The sequence below is a fragment of the Aythya ferina genome (assembly GCF_964211825.1).
Source record: "Aythya ferina genome assembly, chromosome: 8".
In the NCBI taxonomy this organism is placed as follows: Eukaryota; Metazoa; Chordata; class Aves; order Anseriformes; family Anatidae; genus Aythya; species Aythya ferina.
In genome coordinates this window covers 7,198,808-7,222,969 of record NC_140304.1, presented here as the reverse complement: position 1 = coordinate 7,222,969, position 24,162 = coordinate 7,198,808, and the positions used below count along the sequence as shown (strand labels likewise).

The following is a 24,162-nucleotide window of genomic DNA, read 5'->3' as shown; positions in this document are numbered from 1 at the left end:
ATTTAAAATATATGTGTATATATGTATATATATCAGGTCTTATGCTACTTCTGCAGTCCCAAAAGTTCTCTGTCAGGAAATGGTCAGTCTCCATTTTGATGGGGCCTGCCGATGCCCTGCTGTATCCACGCCGTGTGTTGTCCACGTACAGCACTGGCACCTCAGCGTGACTTTTTGTATTTCACCTCACAGCTCTATGTGAACACAGAGAGCTCACTGACTGTTCACCTTGATCTTCCTTAAACGCTCCCCTCTCCTGACAATTACAAACAGGCATTACATTTAGCCGAATATGAAGTTAAAGGGGGGAGACGGGGCAGCTGCGAGGTGCTTGTGCTTTGTTGACCCCGCACCTGGCGCTGGGGCTCCCTCAGCGGCTCCCTCAGCCCCGTCAGGCACTGCCCGCCCCGCCGCCCCCGCCCCGCCGGGCCGCCCCTTCCCGGTCCCCGCCCGCTCCGCCCCGGCTCGGGGAGGGGCCTGGTGGCCGGGCAGCAGCGTCGGGCCGGGCGGCAGCCGCAGCGCCCAGCGGCAGCGAGACCCCGGCCGGCAGCGGCAGCGGCACCGCCAGCGGCAGCGGCACCGAGCCGAGCCCCGCCGCGCCGCGCCGCGCCCCGCCGCCATCTTCTCGCCCCGGCAGCGGCCGTCGCCGCGCGGGGCCCCGCTGGTGAGCGCCGCCGAGCGGGGCGAGAGGGGCCGGGTGGGGCTGGGCAGGGCCGCCCGCAGGGGCTGTCGCCTCCCCCGCCGAGGGAAGGGAAGGGACGGGAAGGGAGGGGACGGCAGGGGAGGGGAGGGGAGGGCAGCGCAGCCCCGCACCGCACCGCCGAGCCCACAGCGGCGTCTGGGGCGGTGGCGGCGCCGCCGTCTCTTTGTTGTGGCATCCGCGGGGCGGCTCGGCCGGGCTGGCGGCGTGTGGCGGGCCCGGGGAGGCTCCGTGAGGCTCCGTGAGGCCCGGCCCTGCCCTGTGGGGGCGGCGGGGACCCGGCCGCTGTGTCACGGGCAGGGCTGGTGCCGGGAGCCGCGGAGGGGAAGCCGCCTGGGGGCCGTGTCAAGGAGCGGCAGCGGGCGCTGCCTCGTTCCGTGCCTGCCTTCCTCCTGCAGCCCCCGTGCTGCCATCTGTTTGCTCTCGCCTTTGTGGCATTTTTTGTGCGGGGTGCTCGGTGTGTGTGAGCTGGCTGGCAGGCAGCGCCCGCGGTGAGGCAGGCGCCCCCAGAGCAGGGTGAGCTGGGTGGGGGCCGCCCTGAGCTGCGAGGTGCTTCCCCTGCAGCAGCCAGGGCACGGGGTCAGCCCCAGGGGACCCCTGGCTATTAAAAAGAAGAGAGTTGAGCTGTACAAAGTGGCGAAGGGCTTCGTGTCCTCAGCGCAGCTCATCTGGAGGTACGAATCCTGGAGTGGCGTGGGCTGAAATGGTTGTGATTGAGTTGCGCTCGCTGCTGTGGAAACCAGCTGGAATGAAGCGTTGGCCCACAGACCTTTCTTTCGCTTGTAGAGTAACTGGAAGATGACTGAGGGCACTTCAGGAGCGGAGCCGCTGGGTACTGCCCGGGCCCCGATTCCCCCGTGGTGGGACTGCGGAGTGGCTGCTGGGCAGGCCGCAGGGTCGGATGTAAGTTCCTGCGGGTGGGTGAAGGGGTGAGAGCGCTCTGCAGAGCTGTCCGCTGCCTGAATACATAGCACTCCTCTGCACTTCAACTTCTGATGCCAAACAGCTCGTGGAGATGCTGAGGTTTTGTATTATGCACTACAGCTGTCACTGAAGTCGGCTAAGCAAGACTTTTCATTAGGTGTTGCTTCACGTTCGAAACGCAGGGCTGGTCTCTGTCAGCGTGACAGCTAGGATCCGGACTGTAATCTCCAACCACACAGAAATACAAGGGAGAAATTCTGAAATGCCTTGCCTATTTTTGTGAATGCATAGTGTATACTCTTGGCAAGTGGTCTACTTTGGGCAATTAAGGCATTGGAATAACAATTATTTTAGAATTTTGCAATTCATTTTTATTTCAGAATATTAAACCTTACTTTTACTTTCTGTCATGTCATTACATATGTATTTTCGATTTCTTCTAGAAAATGTACCTTAAAGACTACCTAAAAGTCACAGTTTATAAGCATTTTCCCAAAATACTTTGTTTGCAGGCCTACTTAATCATAGGAAAATAGTTCTTTTAAAAAATTATAGCACCGTGAGAGGATTCTTGCTGTTGGTTTGTTCTTAGAACATAAGTAAAAGAATAGAACAGGAATGGAATTTCTCCCTACAAAATATACAAATAGGTAGATGATGTTCCAAAGAGCCTGTTCAAAGGACATCTTGTTCACTGAAGCTAGAGGAAAGGTGTGTCGGGTTAGTGGCAGGAAAGTTTTTTTGTTGTTGTTTTTGTTTTTTTTGTGTGCTGTAGGTTAATTTAGGAGGAAAACGTGCTGAAGTACAGAACTAGGGGACAGGAGAGTGGAAAAGTTCTGTTCTAAAAAAGGTTGGGTAAGAAAAAATGGTTGTAGCAAAAACCCCGTCAGTAGAAGGCACCTGAAATTTTAAGCTTTAATACACATTTATCTTCATTTATATCTAAAGCTATTGCTGCTCTTCACTTGTTCTTGAGTATTAGTGCTTGAGCTGATCGGATTGTGACGCTACGTGCCATATGGGCTGGCAGAAAGCAATGCAGTGGGATGGACTGGGATGCAGCTTGAGCTCTTATGTTGCGTTTCCCTGCTGCACGTTGTATTTATTTATTTATTAACACATACACACCCCACCGAATGTCAGAATAACTGATTTATTTCATAGTGTCATGTGTAAACCTATGTATATTTATGATCTCATCATGGTGTTACAGTGCTGCTTACTATTTTGACAGCATAATGCAGAGAAGCCTGGACTCGTCAGTCTAAAAAAAACTCAATTAAGTGGAAATCTTTTATAGTAGGTTTACCATTTTCTAGCTGTCTGTTAATAGGAGTGTTGCTCTGACATCAAATGCGTGCTAAGTATTTTCAACATATGTCTGATTTATGAGTTTATTAGTATATTTCAAATCTATTTATTTCATTTTTCTTAGCAGGACCCCAGAAGTGTCATTACTTAGACCTATAAAATAGAGGGTGCTGATCATCCATTATCCGATTTATATGGATGATATAAATAAAGCAAAAGAACGTAAGTTTTAGAACTTGGCAGAAGGATCTACATGCAGGACAAACCAGTCCTGTTAAAACTCTAATGGAAAATGGAAGCTAACTACTTCTTGCAAATGTTAAATTTTACTTAATGTAGTTGTACTCTTAAGCAAAGTACTGAGTGTTACGCTCGCTTTTCCATCAACAGCCTATATGAATAATTCAAGGTCATCTTGAAGCTGTGTAGGGTGGCTTCCTATTCAGATTTGAGTTCAATGGATATAGTTGAAGAGAGAGCTGGACTTGTTCCTTTCTTCAAAGGGAATGTTAGTGTGAATTATTCTGGTAGTTTTCTTATGGCGACTCTCCATGCAGCTTTGCCTAAGTTTTACTTTGTTGTTTGGCAAGGAAGCTCATGTAAGTTACATGAAAACTACCAACGCAATAAAGCATAATAAAAGTGAAATGCAAACGCACTAGGTGGGGAATTAAGATGTTAATGCTAAACTGCTGGATAGATTTGTGTTGATTTCTTCTCTGGTCTGTAAGAACGGAGTTGATTTTTTCTTTTTCTCTGGGAACAAAAATCCCTGTGCGGTTGCCAAAAAGGGGAAATAGAAACAGTGCTAAAACATAAGGAAAAAGCATCTTTCTACATGTGCTGGCTTTAGGTTTGTGTGTTGTCTGTCTGTTTTCTTTCCTGCAGAAAAGCATGCTGCATGCCAGATGTTACTTTTTTTTCTTTTGACTTTACTAGGCAGGAACGGGCACGTGGTCTCTGGGTGAGTCTTCCATGAGACCTGTCAAAACGCTTGGTGATTGGAGTCTTCTGTGACTAAAATAAGAATTAAACACAGACATTTTAAAAAAGAAGTTAGGCCATTTCATCTGGCACAACTAGGTCTCTGTTGTTCCAAAATAAGCTGTGCTGCTATAATCAAATGCTTTCCTAGTCAAAAGTTCATGCAAAAACCTCCTTGGAAAAAGGCTGACATATAACTGTGAGGAAGATGGAAAAAAATCCTACATGTATGAATGCCTCACTTTCTGTGTCTCTTATAGTTCAGTAGTCCTGGTTTGTGAGGAAGAGTGAGAGGTTTCACTGGAGTGTTTCTCTTCCCTTTGTCTCTGTTAATTAATGAATTACCATGTAATGCTTGGAGTCTCTTATTTGAATTATTCAAACTTTCACAGAAGTAAGTAGTTGTATGAAGGAATTCAGCAGTGTTTTTATCTTGACTTTTGACTTAAAAGGGGGAGCAATTAGGGTAACTCCAACTCCTTACTGCGGACATCTTGCTCTGTGTGCTAATCTCCCTTTTTTCATTTTCCTCTCACTTTCATTCTACTTTCCTTGTTTCTGGGAATAATGCTTCCTGCTGGGGGGTTCATCACAGATACCAGCTTCTCTTCTTTTGTGCGCTCTCATAATCGATTTAAGTCGCTTGGATGCTTTGCTTCTGCCACGGAGCGCAGCTGTGCTGGTCCCTGTCAGCGTTAGGGCCCCGAGCCTGCAGGCCAAACCTGTCGGCCTTCAGTGTATGCCCAGCTCAGTGCAAAGTGTCTGGGATGTGGGGCAGAAAGCAGGGGAGCGTTCTCCTTTTTGCAGGAACCTGGATGTCAGCTGAGCCCTGCTGGGTGGGAAGCCGTACCCAGGTAGCCACCAGGCTGCTGGGTTTTTTGGAAGAAGCCCGGCACCCGGGGACAGGGGAGTGAATGGGCCTTGTTAAATGGGCCTGGGATGGCTTGGGTTTGCAGGTTTAGATTCTTCATAAAGCATGCAGACAGAAGTAGGTGTCCTTAAAAAGGAAGAATAGAAAGCTTTGGTGTCATTGCCATTTACAGCTTCAAAAAAGGAGGATGAAGAAACTGCCTTTTGGTGGGCTTTGCTTTTTGGATATATTAGAAGCATTTAAGTTTATGTGTAAGATACCTAGATAGTGACATAACTGGCTTGATTCGTGGTTTTTGAGCTTATTTTTTGAAATGCAGATAGTCCAATAAAATTTTACGTACTGTATACTCACAGCAATACTTCCACACTGTGTATTGAGTTCTTTGTAGGTCTGTTTCTCCGGGCCTATATGCATAGGACAGAAATACAAAGATGCAGTGTTAAGATTAACTGTGGCTTCATAATCAACCTCTTAAATAAACAAGATTAGGAAATTGGATTTTATTTTTGTAATGCTACGATATTCTGCCCTTTAAGACTAGACAGAAAAAAAATGGTAGCCACGATTTGTTAAACAAGCATAAAATAAGATACTGAGCATGGCTAAAATTCTCTCTTCTCTTTCCTTTTAGGCTGCCATCATGACGGCTGAAGAAACAGTGAACGTTAAAGAAGCTGAAATAATCAAACTAATTCTAGACTTTCTGAACTCCAGGAAACTTCATATCAGTATGCTGGCACTTGAGAAAGAAAGTGGGGTCATAAATGGCCTGTTTTCAGATGACATGCTTTTTTTAAGGTAGGACTTCTTTCTCCAGTGCTTAAATACCGCATACATGAAAGCATACAGTTGGGCTGTGATTCCGTGGGCAGCCCCATGCCACTAAATAGGAGGTCTCATCTTATTCTGCTTCTTCCTGGTTCCAATTGTGTGGTCCAGCCCTGTTGAGTTCCAGCTCTGAAGTTAATGAAGTCCTTCACTTGAAGTAACTGACTAAGCATCAACATAGGCTTTAGAGTTACATTTGAGGCTTTAGTGTTACATTTGTTTGTTTTTCTTGTTCCTTCATGTGTTCATTCATTTTGACCTAGGTTATTTTTCTGGCATGCTTGTGAATTAAAGTAGGAAGGGGTCTTAACAAGGGCCCGTGTCAGCACAGGCTAAGTCAGAAACGGTACATGAGCAGACGTAAACAGGAGAACAAGATCTTCTGTTAACAGCAGCCATCTGTTGTTACCTGCTTACCATGGCACATGAACTGAGCATGTAGTTTATTGAATTCTAATATAAATAGAATATTTTCAGTGTTCTAGCCCTATGCTCTGGGATGAGTATAGATGTTTCCAGAGCTTTTCCCCTTAAAAATATCTGTATTTTGAAACAATACTTAGGTTTCTCTTAAAGTTAGCAATATGAAAGGGGTGCCTGAGGTCATCAAGGCATGAAAGTTTGTGTGATTTGCCATTCATGATATCACCCTCCTAAATTATGAAAAGTAGTTATTGTAAATGGTAGGTTGTAGGTCTTCAGCATTGCAGTCTTCCTTTTCATGCCGAAGGTGTTTAAAAAACTTTTCTGGAAGCATAAGAAAACAATTTATTCAACTGTTTTTATCTTGTTTGGTAGTAAAAACATTTTTAACATTTTTTCTCATGTGGCTTCCCTTTTGATAAAATTACACATATTGGAATAAAATGAAAGCAGAATCAGAGAAAGATTGCAATTATTAATACTTTGTGTTTCATTCTTAGTTCAGTATACATCTAATGAGAAATACAGCCTTTCCTTCTAGAACTGGACATTTTACAGACAACTCTGTGCATTATGAGGAAGTGAAGGAACAAAATTAATCTACCTGTGCAGTCTAACACACTGGTCTTGGAGTTGAAGTTCTTTTGCTGACGTAGTAACTTCCAAGCTTTTCCTTTTATATTCCTAATACTGGAGGCCTGCCCCTCTTGGTATAAAATAGGTCCAGCAGTATTTATACAATTAAAACTTTAGGTCCATTTTCCTTCTTCAGGATGTCTTAATTGAATAAATGTATTTCATTTATACTTTCCAGCAAGAATTTTAAAAATAATCAATTATCTTATACAAAATACTGAGAAAGGACTTGGATTTTGCACTTACTGCATCTGTCAACTTAACATCTGTACAAAGCATTAATTTTTCCAGACAGGTTGATCACCTGTTGTATGCTTAAATATTCATTTGTCATCTAAATATACAACTCGTGATATTAAATGAGCTGATTGCTTAGAAGAAAGCTGTACTTGTCCAGTGAAATTAAAGCAGTAATTTTTTCTTTTACTAGGCAGTTGATTCTTGACGGTCAGTGGGATGAGGTTCTTCAATTTATTCAGCCTCTTGAATGTATGGAAAAATTCGACAAGAAAAGGTAAAATAGAATGTATGTTAGAGTTCAGGGTTTTGTGATTTATTTTTTTAAACTTAAACTGTGAAAAATATATGCAAAATATGTGTAATGAGTTCTCATTTCCTGCATACTTTTGGAATACGGTACTACATGTACCATTGTTTTATAGTCGGCTGAGCTATCACATTTCTGTTTAAGAAAGGAGTATGCTTCCTATACTTATTTTACTTGTGACCCTTCAATTATTTTTATTGTGCTGTTTCTGAAAGCAATGATAGAAAAAAAATCTGCTAAAATTTTTAGGTTGCCAATTTGTTGAACTTTGATCAGAGTTATTTGTCACTGCAATTTCTATGCCTACCTCAAAAAGTAGCTGTAAAATACCCTGCTCATCTCTAAGAGAATATTGACCTATTTGATCGAGATGTGTGGTGTTTCACTGCATTTCACTTCTTACCTGCAGATTTCGTTACATTATAATGAAGCAGAAGTTCTTGGAAGCCTTATGTGTAAACAATGCAATGTCAGCAGAGGATGAGCCTCAGCATGTAAGATTTCTCTTTGTTTTGGGATTTTTTTTTTTGTTGGCAAAAAGCTTATTGAGATATTGTAATTAAAAGCAAACTGAAAACTCCCACGCTTAATACGCAAATTCTACCTATTACCAAATGGTTTCATAGTTTAAAAAAAAAAAAAAAATAGATGTCCTTTGGAAACTAATGTGATTGCCAGGTCTCAAATAGAGTTTCATATGTAAGGGTTGCTTGAAATTTAGCAGTATAGATCAGTGACCACATGTCATCTTTGTGGTCCTGATCTTTGAAGTTTACTTTAGGCCATTATGCTGAAGTACAATGCTTCTTTTCAGGAGTACTCTGAAGCAAGCTTGAAAATCAGTGAAATTTATTGTCAGAGTCAGGTCCAAATGAAAGATTCTAGTTTCAATTAATCTTAAACATAATTTCTGTAGCTTTTAGAGAGAAAGGACATTGTCCTTTCTTTGAAAGGAACAGATGTGGTCACAAAGGACTGATTTAGTTAAATGTGCAAACAGCAGTAGCTGTGAACTTAGGTTCTTAGTATAGAAAGGGACACGAATGGCAACTCACACTGACAGAAAAGGCATGCAGGTTGTGAAGGTTATTAGTGTATCATTTCTGTTGATAACACAGAATAATAAATTTCTAACATAAGAAGTTATTAAATTAAAGGATTATAGTAATTTTAGGATGACTGATTTTGTTATCCAAACTGGATTAACTTTAATTCTCTGTCCCTTTACACATATATTAAACTTCAGGGCCTTGACAGTATAGAGAAAGCTTAAAGTCAGTCTTTATTGTTGCAAAGGAAATGCATGCTTCTCCACTAAGCAGTCTATCTTTTCAAGATTATTAGATAACAGCACAGGGAAAAATAAGTCAGATGTATGTTTATTTTTATGCTGAATGTTAACAAATATGTTGACATATTGTGGATAAAAGGTTGGTGTATCGAGAATGTGCTAGGGAACATGGATAGGATTTTTTCAATACATATTTAAAATCTTTGTAACTAAAAATACTAAGTTACATGTACTTAGCATGTTTTTTTGGCTTTTAGCTTCAACAGGCTTTCTACTAAAGCCATGTATTAATTTGGAGGTCTTATCTTCAGAGATTAACTTCTTGAACTTTGTTTTGTTTTGTTTTTTACATTTTTATGATTGGAGAACAGAAAACCTTGATATAAAACACAACCTACAGTTGCTACTCACTGAAAACTAGAGAAGTATGCAGCTTTATGTAATTTACGCCTATAGCTTTTCACATGCACACAAAAGAGAAAAAAGAAATTCAGTTGGCCCTGTGAGTGGAATTAACCTTCTGTGCTACAATAAAATTGAAGCTATTTAGCTGCTGGCTTAAAATGTTAAACCTGTAAAACCTGCAGTGACATGAAAGTTCCATAGACCTGTAGGCAATGAGACTGGGAGTGGGGCTGGGAGGGATTTCAGAAAGCCAAAACATCCAGGAATTTGACTCTGTTGTAACTACACTTGCACCAGCAATTTCGGTCTCTATATTATGTGCTGTTTTCCTTAACTAGAGACAGTAATAGTAATAGAGGAATGGTAGTGGAGAAATTCCACTACTCCTTGTTCTTCTTCAACTAACTGTGGAAACATACGTGCTACCAACTACTGTTCACCTCAATATTTCTGTAGCTGGAATTCACAATGCGAGAGGCTGTGCAGTGCCTACATGCGTTGGAAGAATACTGTCCCTCTAAGGAAGACTACAGTAAACTCTGCTTGCTGCTCACGTTGCCTCGCTTGACCAACCATGCAGAATTCAAAGACTGGAATCCCAGCACAGCCCGGGTGCACTGCTTTGAAGAAGCTTGTGTGATGGTGGCAGAGTTTATTCCTGCTGATAGGAAACTGAGTGAAGCTGGTTTCAAAGCAAGTAACAATCGTTTATTCCAGCTTGTAATGAAGGGATTGCTTTATGAATGTTGTGTGGAATTCTGTCAGAGTAAAGCAACGGGAGAAGAAATTACAGAAAGTGAAGTATTGCTGGGCATCGATCTCTTATGCGGTAATGGGTGTGATGACTTGGACCTTAGCTTATTGTCATGGCTGCAGAATCTGCCAGCTACTGTTTTTTCCTGTGCTTTTGAACAAAAGATGCTTAATATTCATGTTGATAAACTCCTCAAGCCTACAAAAGCTGCATATGCTGATCTTTTGACACCTCTTATCAGCAAGCTTTCTCCATATCCATCATCCCCAATGAGACGGCCTCAGTCTGCTGATGCTTACATGACCCGTTCCCTAAACCCTGCCTTAGATGGGCTGTCATGTGGATTAACAAATCATGATAAGAGAGTCACAGACCTTGGGACCAAAACTTCTCCAATGTCGCACTCCTTTGCTAATTTCCATTACCCAGGAGTACAGAATCTCAGCCGAAGTCTCATGCTTGAGAATACTGAGTGTCACAGTATTTTCGAAGAGTCACCTGAGCGGTAAGTGCAACTGTAGCTTTATTTTTTACCTTGGCTCATGTTACATTACTAGATTCTTACACGTGTTGTATTTTTGAACATAATTGTAACTTTGAAATAATTGTTCAACTTCTTTTGTAAGTAAAACTGTAACTGGAGTTCGTTTTTTTTATGCTTTTATGATTAAAAGTAGATTTTCATATTTGGGTCATGAGCCTTCTGGTTTCAAGCTGGACTTTCTTAAAGTTTAGACGTACAGAAACTTGAAATCCTGATGGACTTGATATTTTTTTCATGTTGGACTTAGAGGTATTTAACATTTATTGCTATCATAACTTATAACAACTTTGTTTAATGCAGTGTAGACTGCAAAGTTGACTTCTTTATTAAGAAATAACACATGAAATCTTTGCCTTTCTACTTTACCCTTTTGAGAGAAAAGTCTTGGTAAAAAAGAGAAATAGTACTTGTCAGTTAAACACTTAAGGTTTTGCTTGGCCTTTATTTTGATCAGTAATTCTGTTCCTTTTTAAAAGTTTTGTATAAATGCATTAACTTACTGCAATCTTCTGAAGACCCTTTGTATAGGCATTTGAATGTGATACGATGTTAAATGAAGTTGATAGACGTTAACTTTTTTTTTTTTTTCAATGAATCTCTTGAAGTTCAGAATGACCCTACATAGCTTTCAAGACAGCATTATATTTTTCAGGAAAAATCCAATTCTGGATTGTGTATCCAACTGAATTGGCAGTATTTGTGAGGGTACAAGCTGAAAGCTAAGCTTTCTCAGTATCTAGCCCCTCCATCCTTTTGGATATGGAAGAAATATGGTATTAAATTTGTAAATTGTATTTGGCAAGCAGTCACTTGTCAAAAAACTCAGTTAAGTAACTTTTTAAGTTACTCAGTTAAGTAACTTTTGTTAGCACACAGAGATAACAAAGAGTTCAGAATAACCTTAAAGAGCTTTGCTCCAAGTCACTGAGTAAATAGGACTTTGTAAGTTGACAAAACTGGAGTTGGGAATGCAAGTATTCTAATGTGTTGTGTGCACTTACTGCTTGCTAAAGCATTTGGGAAGGTGTTCCATGGGAAATACTTATATTATATAAGGATGACCAATCTCATACAAACTTTTTCCTAAATAACACTTTCAAGAATGTTCAATCTGATGAATGTTAAGCATAGCTTAAATTTAGATTGGTAGCAGTAGGTTAGTATTAATCTATCAATTATTCATTGGTAGATTAGTATTAAAACTTAATACCTGCTAGAAAGCACTAGTCACATGGTTAGTTTAAAGGTATATAACTAAAGTGTAAGGATAGAAAATAGAGGGCTTTGATATCGCATGATGCTAAGGTGTTTAGGAAAATGTTGGCACATCACAGTGCCTCTCTATTTTTTTGTTTGTTAGTTTTTGTTGTTGTTTGGGTGTGGCTTCTTTTTAGTGCAATCAATTTTTTCTGAAGCAGTATCTTCAGTTTTATGACTTAAGTAGGTTGCACACTTTGTTATCAGTTTTTACTCTAGAATATTACCTATCTTACCAGGGGATTTTCTACTCACAATTTTTCTCATTTATGCTTTTTTATGCTTCTATGCTTTTCTTCTTCTCCATGTTGCTACAAGAAGTGATACTCCCGTGGAGCCACAGCATCCCATCAGCAGCGAGACTTTGTGCCAGAGTTCTGTTCCAGAAAATGAGCCAGTTAATGGAGCACAGAGTCAGGGATCTGCCAAACAAGAGAAAAATGAGGTAGTGGTTGTTTATTTAAAAATAATGAGGCCCTTTGAGCTATGTTCTGATACATTCATAATTATTTGTTTTTTGTGTTGAGAACTTCATGTATGACAATGGATTGTTTTAAATCTTGTTTTCACATTAACAAGTGAAAACACAATATTACATCTCTGACAAATTTCTTTTTTTCCATTATATGAAGTTCTGCCATCACTTCAGTCTACAATGCACCTGATGAGTGCATTCTTGCATCAGTGTTGCTAAATTATTGCCTGTGTCTTAAAACAAAGACTTTAGTACTCAAAGCCAGCAACATTGAATTAACCATGGTTAAGAATCCTTCTAGCGTTTTAGTCATGAATCTGGCACGTAGTCTGCAATTTTGGTGTTAATAGCAAGTTTCACAGGGCACCTAATGTCTAGAATACAGTGGTGAAAATCAAATAATTCCCTAGTAAATGTATCTTTGCCATTCAGAATTCAATAGCATAACCTTTTTCGAAAATAAATAAATAAAAATTATTCTTTTGAAGGCCTTGTGCCTTGACTTTCTTTTTTTCCTTAACAGCAATGTGGAAAACGGAACATAGCAGTTCAGTAGAAAGCAATGAGAATAGTTACCTATTCTATTCCCTTTCCACAGTTTTAAATATCTGCCTCTTATTTCAGTAAGGATGAATTATGTCATCTGAATATTTGCGCTAAATGTTTGAGTGCTGAAATAACATCAACTCTGTGGTTTGTTTGGTTTGCAGACTCCAGTTTGATTTTCTTAAGTAAACTTCTGTCTTGGCTTGTGACATCTATATGGCACTGAAAACCAGTCCAGTCTTGACAGGGTTATTCTCTTGTAGACTCTGGGTGCTTGAGTGAGGCAATGGGGCTATGGGAGGATTACCAGAGTCCTTCAAACACAAGGACTGGACTGCATAACTTCGCCACTGCAACAGCATTGTGTATGTGGATTGGGAATAAGGGCGAGAGGAAAGAGCTTTAACTAGAACTATGACAGAGCAGACTTCAAATGGCAGAAAACCAGGGGGAAGATTTCTGGGAGAGAATGAAGACAATAGATGCTATACTGTAGGTGAATATGTTGGCCAGACTATTGTACACAGGTATAAAAGAATGTAACACCAGTCCAATTGCTTCTTGTTTTTTTTTCTATGTCTTAGTGGTATATGTGAGAAAGAAATTCTGTTAAGTTTATTTTCATTATTTTTTATTTTTGTATTGCTCCTGGAAAGATTGATTTATACGGCAGAATTTGTACAAAAGAACATCTGGGCAACACATTTTAGGTTTAGGTGTTGGATCATTATTATATCTTTATATAATTTATCTTATATATATTGTTATTGTGTTATTACTCAGACTAAACAATCCAAGGATCGGATCCAATTGCAACAAACAAGTGTCAGTCATGCAAAGAAGTATTGGCCAGAATATACCTGTTCCTTAAAAGGATAACCCAATGACCAGGAAATAGCTTACATATTTGAAATATTGAGAATGCTTGTTAAACTTCTGAAGACAATTGCCCAATTTTGATCTTTGGAAACCCAATGTGGTAAACATTTTACAAGTGCAGCAGTGATAGGAAACCACTAGATGACAAAGATGTCATTTCTCTTTAAGCAAGAAACGTTTTTTTTTCTTATACTGCTTTTTTTTTTTTTTTCCTTTTAGTTGGTAAAAACGGAGTTAGATTAGTTTTTCTTGGGAAAACACATGGCATGGTTGTTGATACTTCTGGCCTTGGACCAAAGTTCTTTCGGTTTCCTGTGTGTTCCATTTTTAATTTTCAGCTTGTTATCTGGTTTTGGTGGTAGCATTTGGGACTGGTGACAGAGGGAGACAGTGAGGATCAGAGAGTGCAGGTGACACAGAGTCCTGAGGAGCTGGCAGTGGGTGACACCAAAGATAGTACATAAATAGGAAGAGATCATGGAAAAGGAAGCACTAATTTGTTCTGTCCAGAAGTGCTGCATCTGATTTTGATGTTGATAAATGGCAGATTGATAGCAGAGAGGTGTCAACACAGCAGAAAATATAAAAGTTACATTGGAAATATTACTTGGAAATTGGAAAGTAGCTTATGTTGCTTTCCAACTTCTATTTTTTTCCTTTTATTTTCAGCTTTGGATTACTTATTTGTTCTGATATTAATTACTACTTTGGGAGTTTTATGGGCAAGAGCAGTCTTGTCCTGAATAAGGCACAAAGGCAGAACTACTTCAACAGTACAGAAGGACAGGGATTTCCTTCTTTAGTGAGTAAATAATATCTGGTTTTAGGGGAAAACGAAAGCTTTGTTCTTCAGAGGACAATTTGATGGCTTTGTGATGCATGTGGTGAAGTAGTGAACCAGAGTGTAAGTATTTAGGTTAACTACTGCAACTAACTATTTAATTCTCATTAATAATTCTCACTTCTTTCAAGCTTCGTGATTCAACAGAACAGTTTCAAGAATATTACAGACAAAGACTACGTTACCAGCAGCACTTAGAACAAAAGGAGCAGCAACGTCAGTTGTACCAGCAAATGTTGTTGGAAGGAGGTGTAAACCAAGAAGATGGAGCTGACCAGCAACAGAATCTTACTGAGCAGTTTCTTAACAGGTTGGGGACGTCTGTTAACTTCCTTCTTCACTCACCCCTATGCCTCACCAAGTTCTCATAATAACCTGGTTTGGTCTCCTCCCCCTTTTTTTTTTTTTAATATTAGATCTATCCAGAAGCTAGGAGAATTAAATATAGGTATGGACAGTCTTGGAAATGATGTGCAAACACTTAGCCAGCAATGTAATGGGAGCAGAGGGAATGCATCCACTAACCCAGCAAGTAACTTTACATCACCACCTTCAGATGCTTCTCAGAGGCTAACGGCTGATGGCCAAAACATTAACACAAGCACTCCTCGAAAACGTGGATCAGCTAATCAAATACCCTTTCCTGAAGAGTCGCCTGTGCAGGGGAATCAAACGTAAGTTATTTGAAACTGCTTAGGACTGGAAATCCCCCTATTTTAGGAGGGAAGAGCTGTTTGTATTTGTTTTGTTATCACGTTAATTTGTCATTGAATTAGGGGTATATAGTTAATGACTGTTGTTACCTAGGTATTTTTATATTGATGATAAAATTGATGTTTTAAGACACAAGAAATAGTGGTTATTTGTGGTTTACGTTGTGTACTTATTTTTAATTTCTTCTTATTCCATCTTATTTGTATAGTTCTTGTTTATTTTGTATTTCTACTAAGCTTCTGAAAGCTTTTTTTGGTGGTTGTTTTTTTTTCCCCTCATGAAATATTAGTTAAAAAGAACGAGAGGCAGGACAGAGTGGCAACTGGATTTCTTCCCTTAATCATAGAATGGCTCAGGTTGGAAGGGACCTTAAAGATCATCTAACTCCAAACCCCCTGTCAGAGGCAGGGATGCCACCCACTAGATCAGGTTGGCCAAGGCCACATCCAGCCTTAGGTAAAGGTACCACTAACGTGAAAGAAATAAACATTCTTCCAAGTGTGTGTATGTTATGGAATGAAAACAAAAATCTTGTTTTTTTTCTTCTAACTTTCTTTGACTCATTCAATACTTGGAGTACCTGCAAAAAATGGCAACATCTTGTAAAAACAGTAGTTTAATGATAAAGAATCAGACATGCGTAACACTAATCCACATAAGTTAGTTCTAAGTGTGAGTTAATGTAACCTCAGTCCACAAATATTTATAAACAAATCTATTCCTCCTCTTGTTTGTTTTTTTTGTTGTTGTTGTTGTTATGAATTCAAATTCTTCACCAAATCAAAACAGTGCATCAGAACATGCTGTCACTCAGCCACCGTTGGACGACTCTTCAGGGAGCCTAAGTAGGACAAGAGGTGATGAGGTGAGTTTCCTTACTGTCTCTTGCAGTGTGTTTTCACAAGATTCAGTGTTTTATCCTGAGTATGCAGCATGCTCTCAGTGTTAACAGAAGTTTACACTGAATTTTGGCTGATATAGTACTTTGAGAATCACAGAACTGTTGATTGGAAGGGACCTCTGGAGACTGAATCCAAACCAACTACTCGAGATCCAACTAGAGCAGGTTGCTCAGGGCCTGTTCCAGTTGGGTTTTGAGCATCTCCAGGGATGGAGACTCCCCAACCTCTGTGGGCAGCCTGCATCCATGTTTGACCACCTGACCACCCTTTGTTTTTGTTTTTTGTTTTTTATTGTATTTAAAACAACAGAAATATTTAAATTGAACCTCCTGCATTTCAATTTCTGTCTATTGCCTCTTGCCCTTCAGTGGATACCACAGCAGAGAGCCTTGCTCTGTCTTTATAAATACTGGACAGGAGGAGTATTCACTGATGAAATCTGCCCCACCAGCCCCCTTCAAGCCTCTCTGTCTCTCTCAAGGGCAAACAGTCCTAGCTTTTTCAGCTTCTCCATGTGTAACAGAGACTCCATCCAGTCCCTTAGTTGTTTCAGTGGAGCCCAGCACTGGATGCAGTATTCTAGATGTCAGGTGTTAAAATGTGGCAAAAAGAACACTGAGCGGTAACTCGATTGGATTTTAATCTATTGTACCTTCTATTCACTCTAGATAATAAAGCTGCTCCTGATTACAGCTTCCATTTGACTGTCCTTGCATTTGTCTCTGAGTCTGTACCTAAATACTACTGCAGGGTTAACTCGTTGGTCCAGTAGCATGATTTGCTGATTGAATCAGCAAATAGCTATCCAACTAATACTACTTCTGTTGGTGAAACAATTAGGATACACAGGAATTACATAAACTGCTTATCGGTAATTAAGTACTTATTTCCTCTGCTTTTTAGGTAGCCCCAAAGCTGTAATCTCTCCTCCTTACGAAGGAAGCTACTTTGTATAGAAATTGAACCTAATGATTTCTGTCTTGCTTCCTGGGGATGTAGGGCAACAGAGTCAATACTTTCAAATTCGAAGTTGTAGATGCTGACAACTTGCTCAGTAGCATTGCAAGAATACTTACTGCACTAACTGCTGTTGCTATAATTGGCAGCAGTGTAATAGGTGATTACTTTGTGTTCTCCAGGTTAAAATTAAGATCATTTGACTCAACTCAGTATGGCCAAACTCTAGGGAAATAACTTTGCAACGAGGACATTCCAAAGTTTCTGTATCACACAAATGAAACCAAAACATTAGAAAGGTGGTGATGAAGCCTTCTGGAGGACAATGTAATAAAAAGTTTTGCATAAGTTGAATTATTTTAAATATATATATATATTGTTTTAAATGTTAACTGCATGGTGGAAAAGGTAGTTCTTATGCTTAGTATTATATCTGTTTTATAAATCATTTGACCTGGACTGTTTTAATTAAAAATGTACCTTTGCTCTCCTTACAATTTACACCCAGATCAAATATGTTCACACAAATAAATCATAATATCAGGCTTCTGAGATGGGCTGTTAAGAAGGAGAGTTGTTGGTAGCCTGGAGGGAAACTGAGAAATGTTCATCTAATGTCAGCTTCAGAGGGAGTTGAGGTAAAGAACTTCTTGAAGAGTGCAATTCCATGACCAGGAATAGACATTGTTTTACAAATCCCTCAGTTTAGTCTGGTGCTGCTGCTTTTTAATACTTATAACAGTTATAAATTATTCTAAAAAAAAAAAAAAAAAAAATCAGTCAAATACACTTAAATGTCCAGTTTGATATTGTAGAGCCTAATCTGACTGTGATCATTCTACACAGGATGACAAATCAAAAAAGCAGTTCATTTGCATTAATACTCTAGAAGACACACAAGCTGTCAGAGCTGTAGCCTTTCATCCCAGTGGGAGTTTATATGCTGTTGGCTCCAACTCTAAAACTTTGAGAGTGTGTGCCTACCCAGAAGTAATTGACCCAAGGTAAGAAAGCTTGTATAGTTCTGTATTTTCCTGAGTCATAGCACTTTTCCCCTGTAGCTACTGAAATCTGTATGTTTCATACCTTTATTTTGTTGTCATAAATAGTGCAATGTTTTCTTTCAAAACCAGAACTGACAAGCAAAAATAAAAAGAATCTACTGAAAAATTTGTGTATTCGTGGACTAGTTTTTGTTCTCTTCTGTTATGTGTTGGATGCTTTGCTGCAGTACTACATACAGCTTTACCGTATAAAAGTGTTTTTTTTGCCCTTGTGATTGGGCCTCTGTTTACTCTGATCACTTCTGCTTTCAGTACTTTGGTTGTAAATGTGGGAGAAGAAAGCATGTGTCAGCCTAAGCAAGCACAAGGTGGGTTTAATGAGATGGAGTGTTTAGCAGAAGGACAGATTTGACAGTGGAGAAACCAACAAATCCAGCTGTTACAGCAAAGTTACAGAATATGTCTGAGTCTCTTGTTATTTTAAAGACTGTTTTCCTGATACTTAAGCTCCTTGAAAAGAAAAGGGTCCTTTGTGGTTTACTGGCTACCTAGTCTTTTCTGTTAGTTTTTCTTTTTTCTCGTTTCGCCCTCAAAACCCTTATTTTTAATAGAGGGGTATGTGTGTGCCTCTTTTTTCACCTGGAAGAAAATACTGCCATCTCAATAGTCGTCGTGTCTCTACTGTAGTTACGTTATTTTCTTGGACCAGAGGGGAAAAACGTGTCTAAAACTTCATAATTTGAGAGAGCTACAAGTATACACAGTGACTTTATCTGGGAGACCTTTTCAGTTTAGGATTTGTGGTCAGGCTTCTAAAGTGTTCAATAAGTAATCTGTTTGTTTTGTTTTGTTTTGTTTTGTTTTTCCCACCAAAATATAATCAGTAAAGTAGCCTTTGAAGTTTAAGTCCAAAATACTTATTGGCAGTATATGAAACAACCAAAAAAGCTGTTGATTTTTCTGATACTCAGTGCAACCTGGCTTGCTGGGCTTTAAGCCCAGATAACCTCTCCTTGATTGGTAAAAAGTGCAAAACTCTCTCAGTAGGACAGACGCTTTGTTATCGACTAACTACAGTCTCCTCTCACACACCTTACTTCTCTAACTATTGGGAAACATTCAGTTGACTCTGTAGCCTTTGTCTCTTGTTTAGAAAAATCTTACCAATTTAGGAGCCTGGGGATAAGGATTCATTCATTCATATGTAGCTACAATTTCTATATTTTTATCAGCCCTCTATAGATGAAGGGGTCCTGTAAGTTCTTTTACATGCCTAATCACAAACACAATGGAAGACAGAGGGGAAAAAAATGATAAAATGGGATGAAGAAGATCATTTTATTTTGTCTTAGATCCCATGCATTTGTTTCAGTGCTAACAGTCTTACCTATGTCATGTTATCCAAAACAATAGGAAAAAAAAGCAGTATTTTTGTTTTAGAGCACACAACTTTCCTTGCAAATAAAAACACGCTTTTCTGTTTTCTTTTGCAGTGCTTATAATACTCCTAAACAACCTGTGGTTCGCTTCAAAAGAAACAAGCATCATAAAGGATCGATCTACTGTGTAGCATGGAGTCCCTGTGGACAGTTGCTGGCTACTGGTTCTAATGATAAATACGTGAAAGTACTACCTTTTAATGCTGAAACTTGTAATGCGACAGGTAGGTCTCTGTGTAGTTTAAATAATTTATTTTCACTTGTTTATCCACTATTTGGCAAGACTCTTGAAATAAATCTGTATTTAAGTTTTGTTATTCTTACTCCAATGCTTGAATTAATTTAGCCCCTTTTCCCATTCACCATTTCTGTAGTCTTTGTTCAGCAAATAGCCCCAGAGGTGTTGGGAGTGGGGATTATCGTTTGGGCTTTATTTTAGTTGGGTGTTCTGGGCTTGTTTTCATTGTAGGCATTTTTTTTCTTGTTTTGGAAGATTCTGTGCTATTGCATTGTCTTCTCGTAAAGTGTTTTTTGTTTTTTTTTTGTTTTTTTTTTTTAGACACGGGTAAACAACTGGATATTCTTACCCAATTCTAGTTCTTGATTGTCAGGAGGAATTCAAGCTCTAGTTTTCCTTACCTACCTCTGTCATCTTCTTCCCCATCTTAAAAATCCAGTATTTATTTCCTGCAAATACTATTTTCTATGCCTGGTCCTTCTAGTCAATTCCCAGAATGTGGCGCTTCTTTATTTTGACCTCAGGGTGACTTGTCCTATGTGACTCAGTGTTCTTAATGATCCTTTCCTCCTGGCAGAGGAAGCCTTCTTAATTCTGTTATTTCACCACGGTTTACAAAAAGAAATGATTTTACTGTATAATGTTGCCTGGGATTGGCTATAGAGATACATCTTTGGTATGCTTTAGGAACTGTGGGAAGCTCAAGCAACACTCAGTGTAAATAAGATTATTGAAGCTTTTATTTGAACACTCATAACTCAAATGGGATATTCTGCAGAAGGTATGCAGTGTTTATAGTAGGTAGTGTGCCGCCCTTGGCTGAAATAGTCTGCGTTATCACTGTAACTGCTTTAAAGATTGTAGCGCTAACTGTGCTAAACAAAGTATGCCTCATCACGTGTTTTATTTTTTTATAATTTGTATTTTATTATTATTTTAGGACCAGATTTGGAATTCAGCATGCATGATGGAACAATCAGAGATCTTGCTTTTATGGAAGGCCCAGAAAGTGGTGGTGCTATTTTAATAAGTGCTGGAGCAGGGGACTGTAATATTTACACTACAGATTGTCAGCGAGGACAAGGTCTGCACGCTCTAAGTGGTCACACTGGTATGTTGCTGTTTCTCTTTGGCACTTCTGAAGCCTGTATTAGATTCAAATAATGTTTGTTTTCAAAAGGTTTTATTTGTCTTTTTCTTGCTAGAAAGACTTTGGTCCTCCCCAAACTGCTTCAGTTGTTTTTGTGTTTGGGGATTTGGAGTATTTTTTGTTTTGTTTTCTTTCTTTGTGGGTGACTCTGGTTGGGTTTGTTTAAATATACTGGCTATTAATTTAATGGGAAGTGCGTGCTTCACTCCAGAGAAGGTGCAAAGCTGGCTATTGCCTTATACTGTTGGCATTTTAGACCATGCAGCTTGCAGGTTTTCCATGGGACTGTTTAATTTCTGAGTACAGAAACATAATCAGAACTGCAGTATTTAATTATTTGATTAACATTGTTTGATCAAATTAAGAAATCTTCTTGTTCATAGGTCATATTTTAGCACTTTATACGTGGAGTGGTTGGATGATTGCATCTGGATCCCAAGACAAGACTGTAAGATTCTGGGATCTGAGAGTGCCAAGTTGTGTTCGCGTTGTGGGAACGACGTTTCATGGAACAGGTAAGATGTGCTATCATGCCTCTGATCATTTTTGCATAAAAACTTATTTTAAGGACATCTAAGTAGTGTAGAGTGAATGTAAGGTGTGGGGTGTTTTTCTTATATATTTTTTTTCTGATATATATATTATATTCTGTGATATATATATATCACAGAATGGAGATGCACTTAAGGACACCCTCACCAATTTTCTTTTATCTGTGTGTTTTTTTCCCCTTAAAAATCAATAAATAAAATAACATACTTTCAAAAATTAGCTACTTTTTTTGCCTTGTGATTATCAGACATCAAAGCTGTCCAAAGCACATCAGAACAAAAGCTGCATAGCTGTTTCAGAGTAAAAAGAAGGCCAGCATTTGGTATTTTTATATAATAGCTTTTCTTTTAAGCAAGAACATACATTTGCATAAATGTACATGAATTCGGGGGGGTTGTTTTTCTCTTGTAGGAAGTGCTGTAGCTTCAGTAGCTGTAGATCCTAGTGGTCGTCTCCTGGCTACTGGACAAGAGGACTCTAGCTGTATGTTGTATGATATTCGAGGAGGACGAATGGTTCAGAGCTACCACCCTCATGCCAGTGATGTTCGCTCTGTGCGCTTCTCTCCAGGGGCTCACTACTTGCTCACGGGATCATATGATATGAAAATAAAGGTGACAGACTTGCAAGGTAACATACTTCAAAAGATGCAAGGTTAACTTTGATGGTTTTAATATTAAGGTTGCAAGAATTTCACTCAAAAGACAGGGTTTTAGTTTAAAAGGGGGGAAAACAAAGAAGCTTGAAGCATTTGAAATGTGTGTAAGTGTGATTGTGTTGATGAGGGTTGGGAGGCTGATAATGATAAAACTAATACTGTTGCTTGATGGGTTGGCCTTCGCTTTCAGACAGCATTTAGAAAATCGACTCTTTTTTAAAAAAAAAAAAAAAAAAAAAAAAAAAAGATTCTTATGCTTACTGTGAAGAGTTGAGATATCTGATATCTTTCCTTTTCCTATGAACTTGTTTTTCCTGGACTGCTAAATTGTGTGTGTGTGTGTTGAGAGTTCAACTGTGCTTCACGAGGTGAAGTACATAGTAAATTTTAGTAAACAAAAACACACACACACAAAAAAAGAGCTAAGATGTAAGTTCATGGAGTGACTAACGATTTCTGTTCCTCTGCTGTAGGGGACCTCACGAAGCAGCTTCCTCTTATGGTGGTAGGAGAGCACAAGGACAAAGTTATTCAATGCAGATGGCATACACAAGATCTTTCCTTCTTGTCTTCGTCTGCAGACAGAACTGTAACCCTGTGGACCTACAATGGCTAGAGTGCAGCTAAAGGCAACCTATGCAGCTAAAGCACAGAGACCTGAGACTACGGAACTGTAAAAACCAAGTAATAATAAATAGGCATTCAGAGAGCAGCAGTTGAGTAGGAAAGTGTCTTATCAAGAGGAAAGGCGCTTGTCACAGATTTTTCTGGTTTCTCGGAGGTCTTGGTGTTTTCAGTATATTCTTTTGCAGTGCTTTCAGTCTTCCATGTGAACTCATGCTGCTGTGACCTATTGTAGTCTTGTTGCCAAAGTCTGAGAAGAACTCCTTTGTTGTCGATGTGCACTCTGAGTAACATGAATGACGTGTTTACAGTTTGGTATTAATTGCATTCCTTGGTCTTTGCCTCAATGAGAATTTTATATAGAACCTTAAGTTGAACAAAACTTCAAGTTAATATCAAACTAGTTCCACATGCACATAAAAGATAAATTACTTCCACTGTTTTTTCAGATTTATTATATTCATCACTTCTCCACGAGAGGTCAAACTTTTTAACATCTCCATGGTTTCAACTTTTTTAGTAATAAACTCTGAACTTTAAAGTTGACTAGGCAGTAACCACATCTTGATTATGGTCCATTGTATAGTGGGGGTCTTTCCTTTCTCTTCATCTAAACAGGGGGAAATGTTGCCGTTTTTACTACATGACATTGTTTTCAAAAAGCTAACATGTTGGAGGGGGGGAAGTAAAATATTGTTGTTTTGTTTTTTTTTTTTTTGCTGTAGAAACATACAATATTTTACTTTTTGAATGCAACAGAATACCTCTGTGTATAATGTACTGTAGAAAAGAGTGGATTGGCAGCAGTTGTCACAGTGAGCTTAACGGCTATCAGTTTTCAAAGTAAAAGGGATACCATTAACACTATAATAGAAACCAGCATGGCTTAAAATGCTATGTCTGCATGATAATTTAAGAATTAAGTCATTTAAATTCCCAGGTCAGAAGCTTATTTGAATTTTATTTCTTGCACTGTTTATGTATGGGAAATTACAATTTTATTTCTACAGAACTTTAGATTCTAATGTTTATGTATTGTTATATTTTTCATATTGTACAGTTTCTTTTACTTTTTAATTTTAAACATTAGGTTATTTATTTATTTGAACACCTGAGTTTTGGATTCTCTTACATACTAAATTATATGTGCACTGTAGCAAGCAATTTTAACTATCGTATAAAAGTGGAAAGGTAAATATAGAAGTGTATCTGTGCTATAATCTCAATAAAGACCTCCAACACCTGCAGCTATCTCATTTGTTGTTTTAGACTGTTGTTCTATAATTCCAACGTGCTGCTCTGATACCTGAACATCAAGATCTGTTGTATGATTTGAATTATAAAAGGCTTTGGATGTTCGATACGATTTCCAACTATCTCACTTTGCAGTGTGGTAAGTAATAGTATGGCAGAGGTAAGAGTTTGGTAATTTGATATGTAGAAGTCATGTTTTCCTTAGCATTAGGGCCTTAATCAAACTACTCTATGCCTCGGGCTGTGTGCCTATTTGTGGACATAGCTGACAGGCTGTTATTAAGTAGCACCTTGTGTTGAATGCCACCTTTCCTGCGTGGGTGTTACAACAGTGTGTCTTGGCATTGTTATATGTGCTTGGCTTTTGTTGTGAAGCCAAATTGTTAATAGGGCAGAGAGCTCCTGTGTTTATTGCTTGGGTGTTCTGCAGCCAAACAAGAAAGAAAGGGGA

General features: G+C 39.1%; 1 protein-coding gene across 4 annotated transcripts; it reads left to right on the top strand.

Moving 5' to 3' along the window:
- Window positions 1–511: 511 nt before the first annotated feature.
- WDR47 (WD repeat domain 47) lies at window positions 512–23,708 on the top strand. Of its 4 annotated transcripts, XM_084527338.1 has the most exons (17): window positions 512–664; window positions 1,487–1,603; window positions 5,425–5,591; window positions 7,111–7,194; window positions 7,637–7,721; window positions 9,380–10,182; window positions 11,797–11,923; window positions 14,351–14,529; window positions 14,636–14,667; window positions 14,776–14,893; window positions 15,723–15,798; window positions 17,639–17,796; window positions 19,290–19,459; window positions 20,414–20,584; window positions 21,007–21,138; window positions 21,587–21,805; window positions 22,307–23,708. In XM_084527338.1, exons 2-17 carry the CDS (start codon window positions 1,499–1,501, stop codon window positions 22,447–22,449), a joined length of 2,769 nt encoding a protein of 922 aa, XP_084383464.1. In that variant the 5' UTR covers window positions 512–664; window positions 1,487–1,498; the 3' UTR covers window positions 22,450–23,708. The 4 variants fall into 4 exon arrangements, with proteins under 4 accessions (XP_084383464.1, XP_084383463.1, XP_084383462.1 ...); XM_084527337.1 differs by having other exon boundaries at window positions 11,800–11,923; window positions 14,636–14,893; XM_084527336.1 differs by having other exon boundaries at window positions 14,636–14,893.
- The last annotated feature ends 454 nt before the right edge of the window (window positions 23,709–24,162 follow it).

What these genes read in the sequence shown, in the direction of transcription:
- WDR47 (XM_084527336.1), top strand. Translation starts at nt 1,499, where the DNA reads ATGACTGAGGGCACTTCAGGAGCGGAGCCGCTGGGTACTGCCCGGGCC. An exon ending in CCAAACAAGAGAAAAATGAG is followed by an intron (nt 11,924 to 14,350) that starts GTAGTGGTTGTT and finishes ACTTCTTTCAAG; the next exon opens with CTTCGTGATTCAACAGAACA. An exon ending in AAAGGTGACAGACTTGCAAG is followed by an intron (nt 21,806 to 22,306) that starts GTAACATACTTC and finishes CCTCTGCTGTAG; the next exon opens with GGGACCTCACGAAGCAGCTT.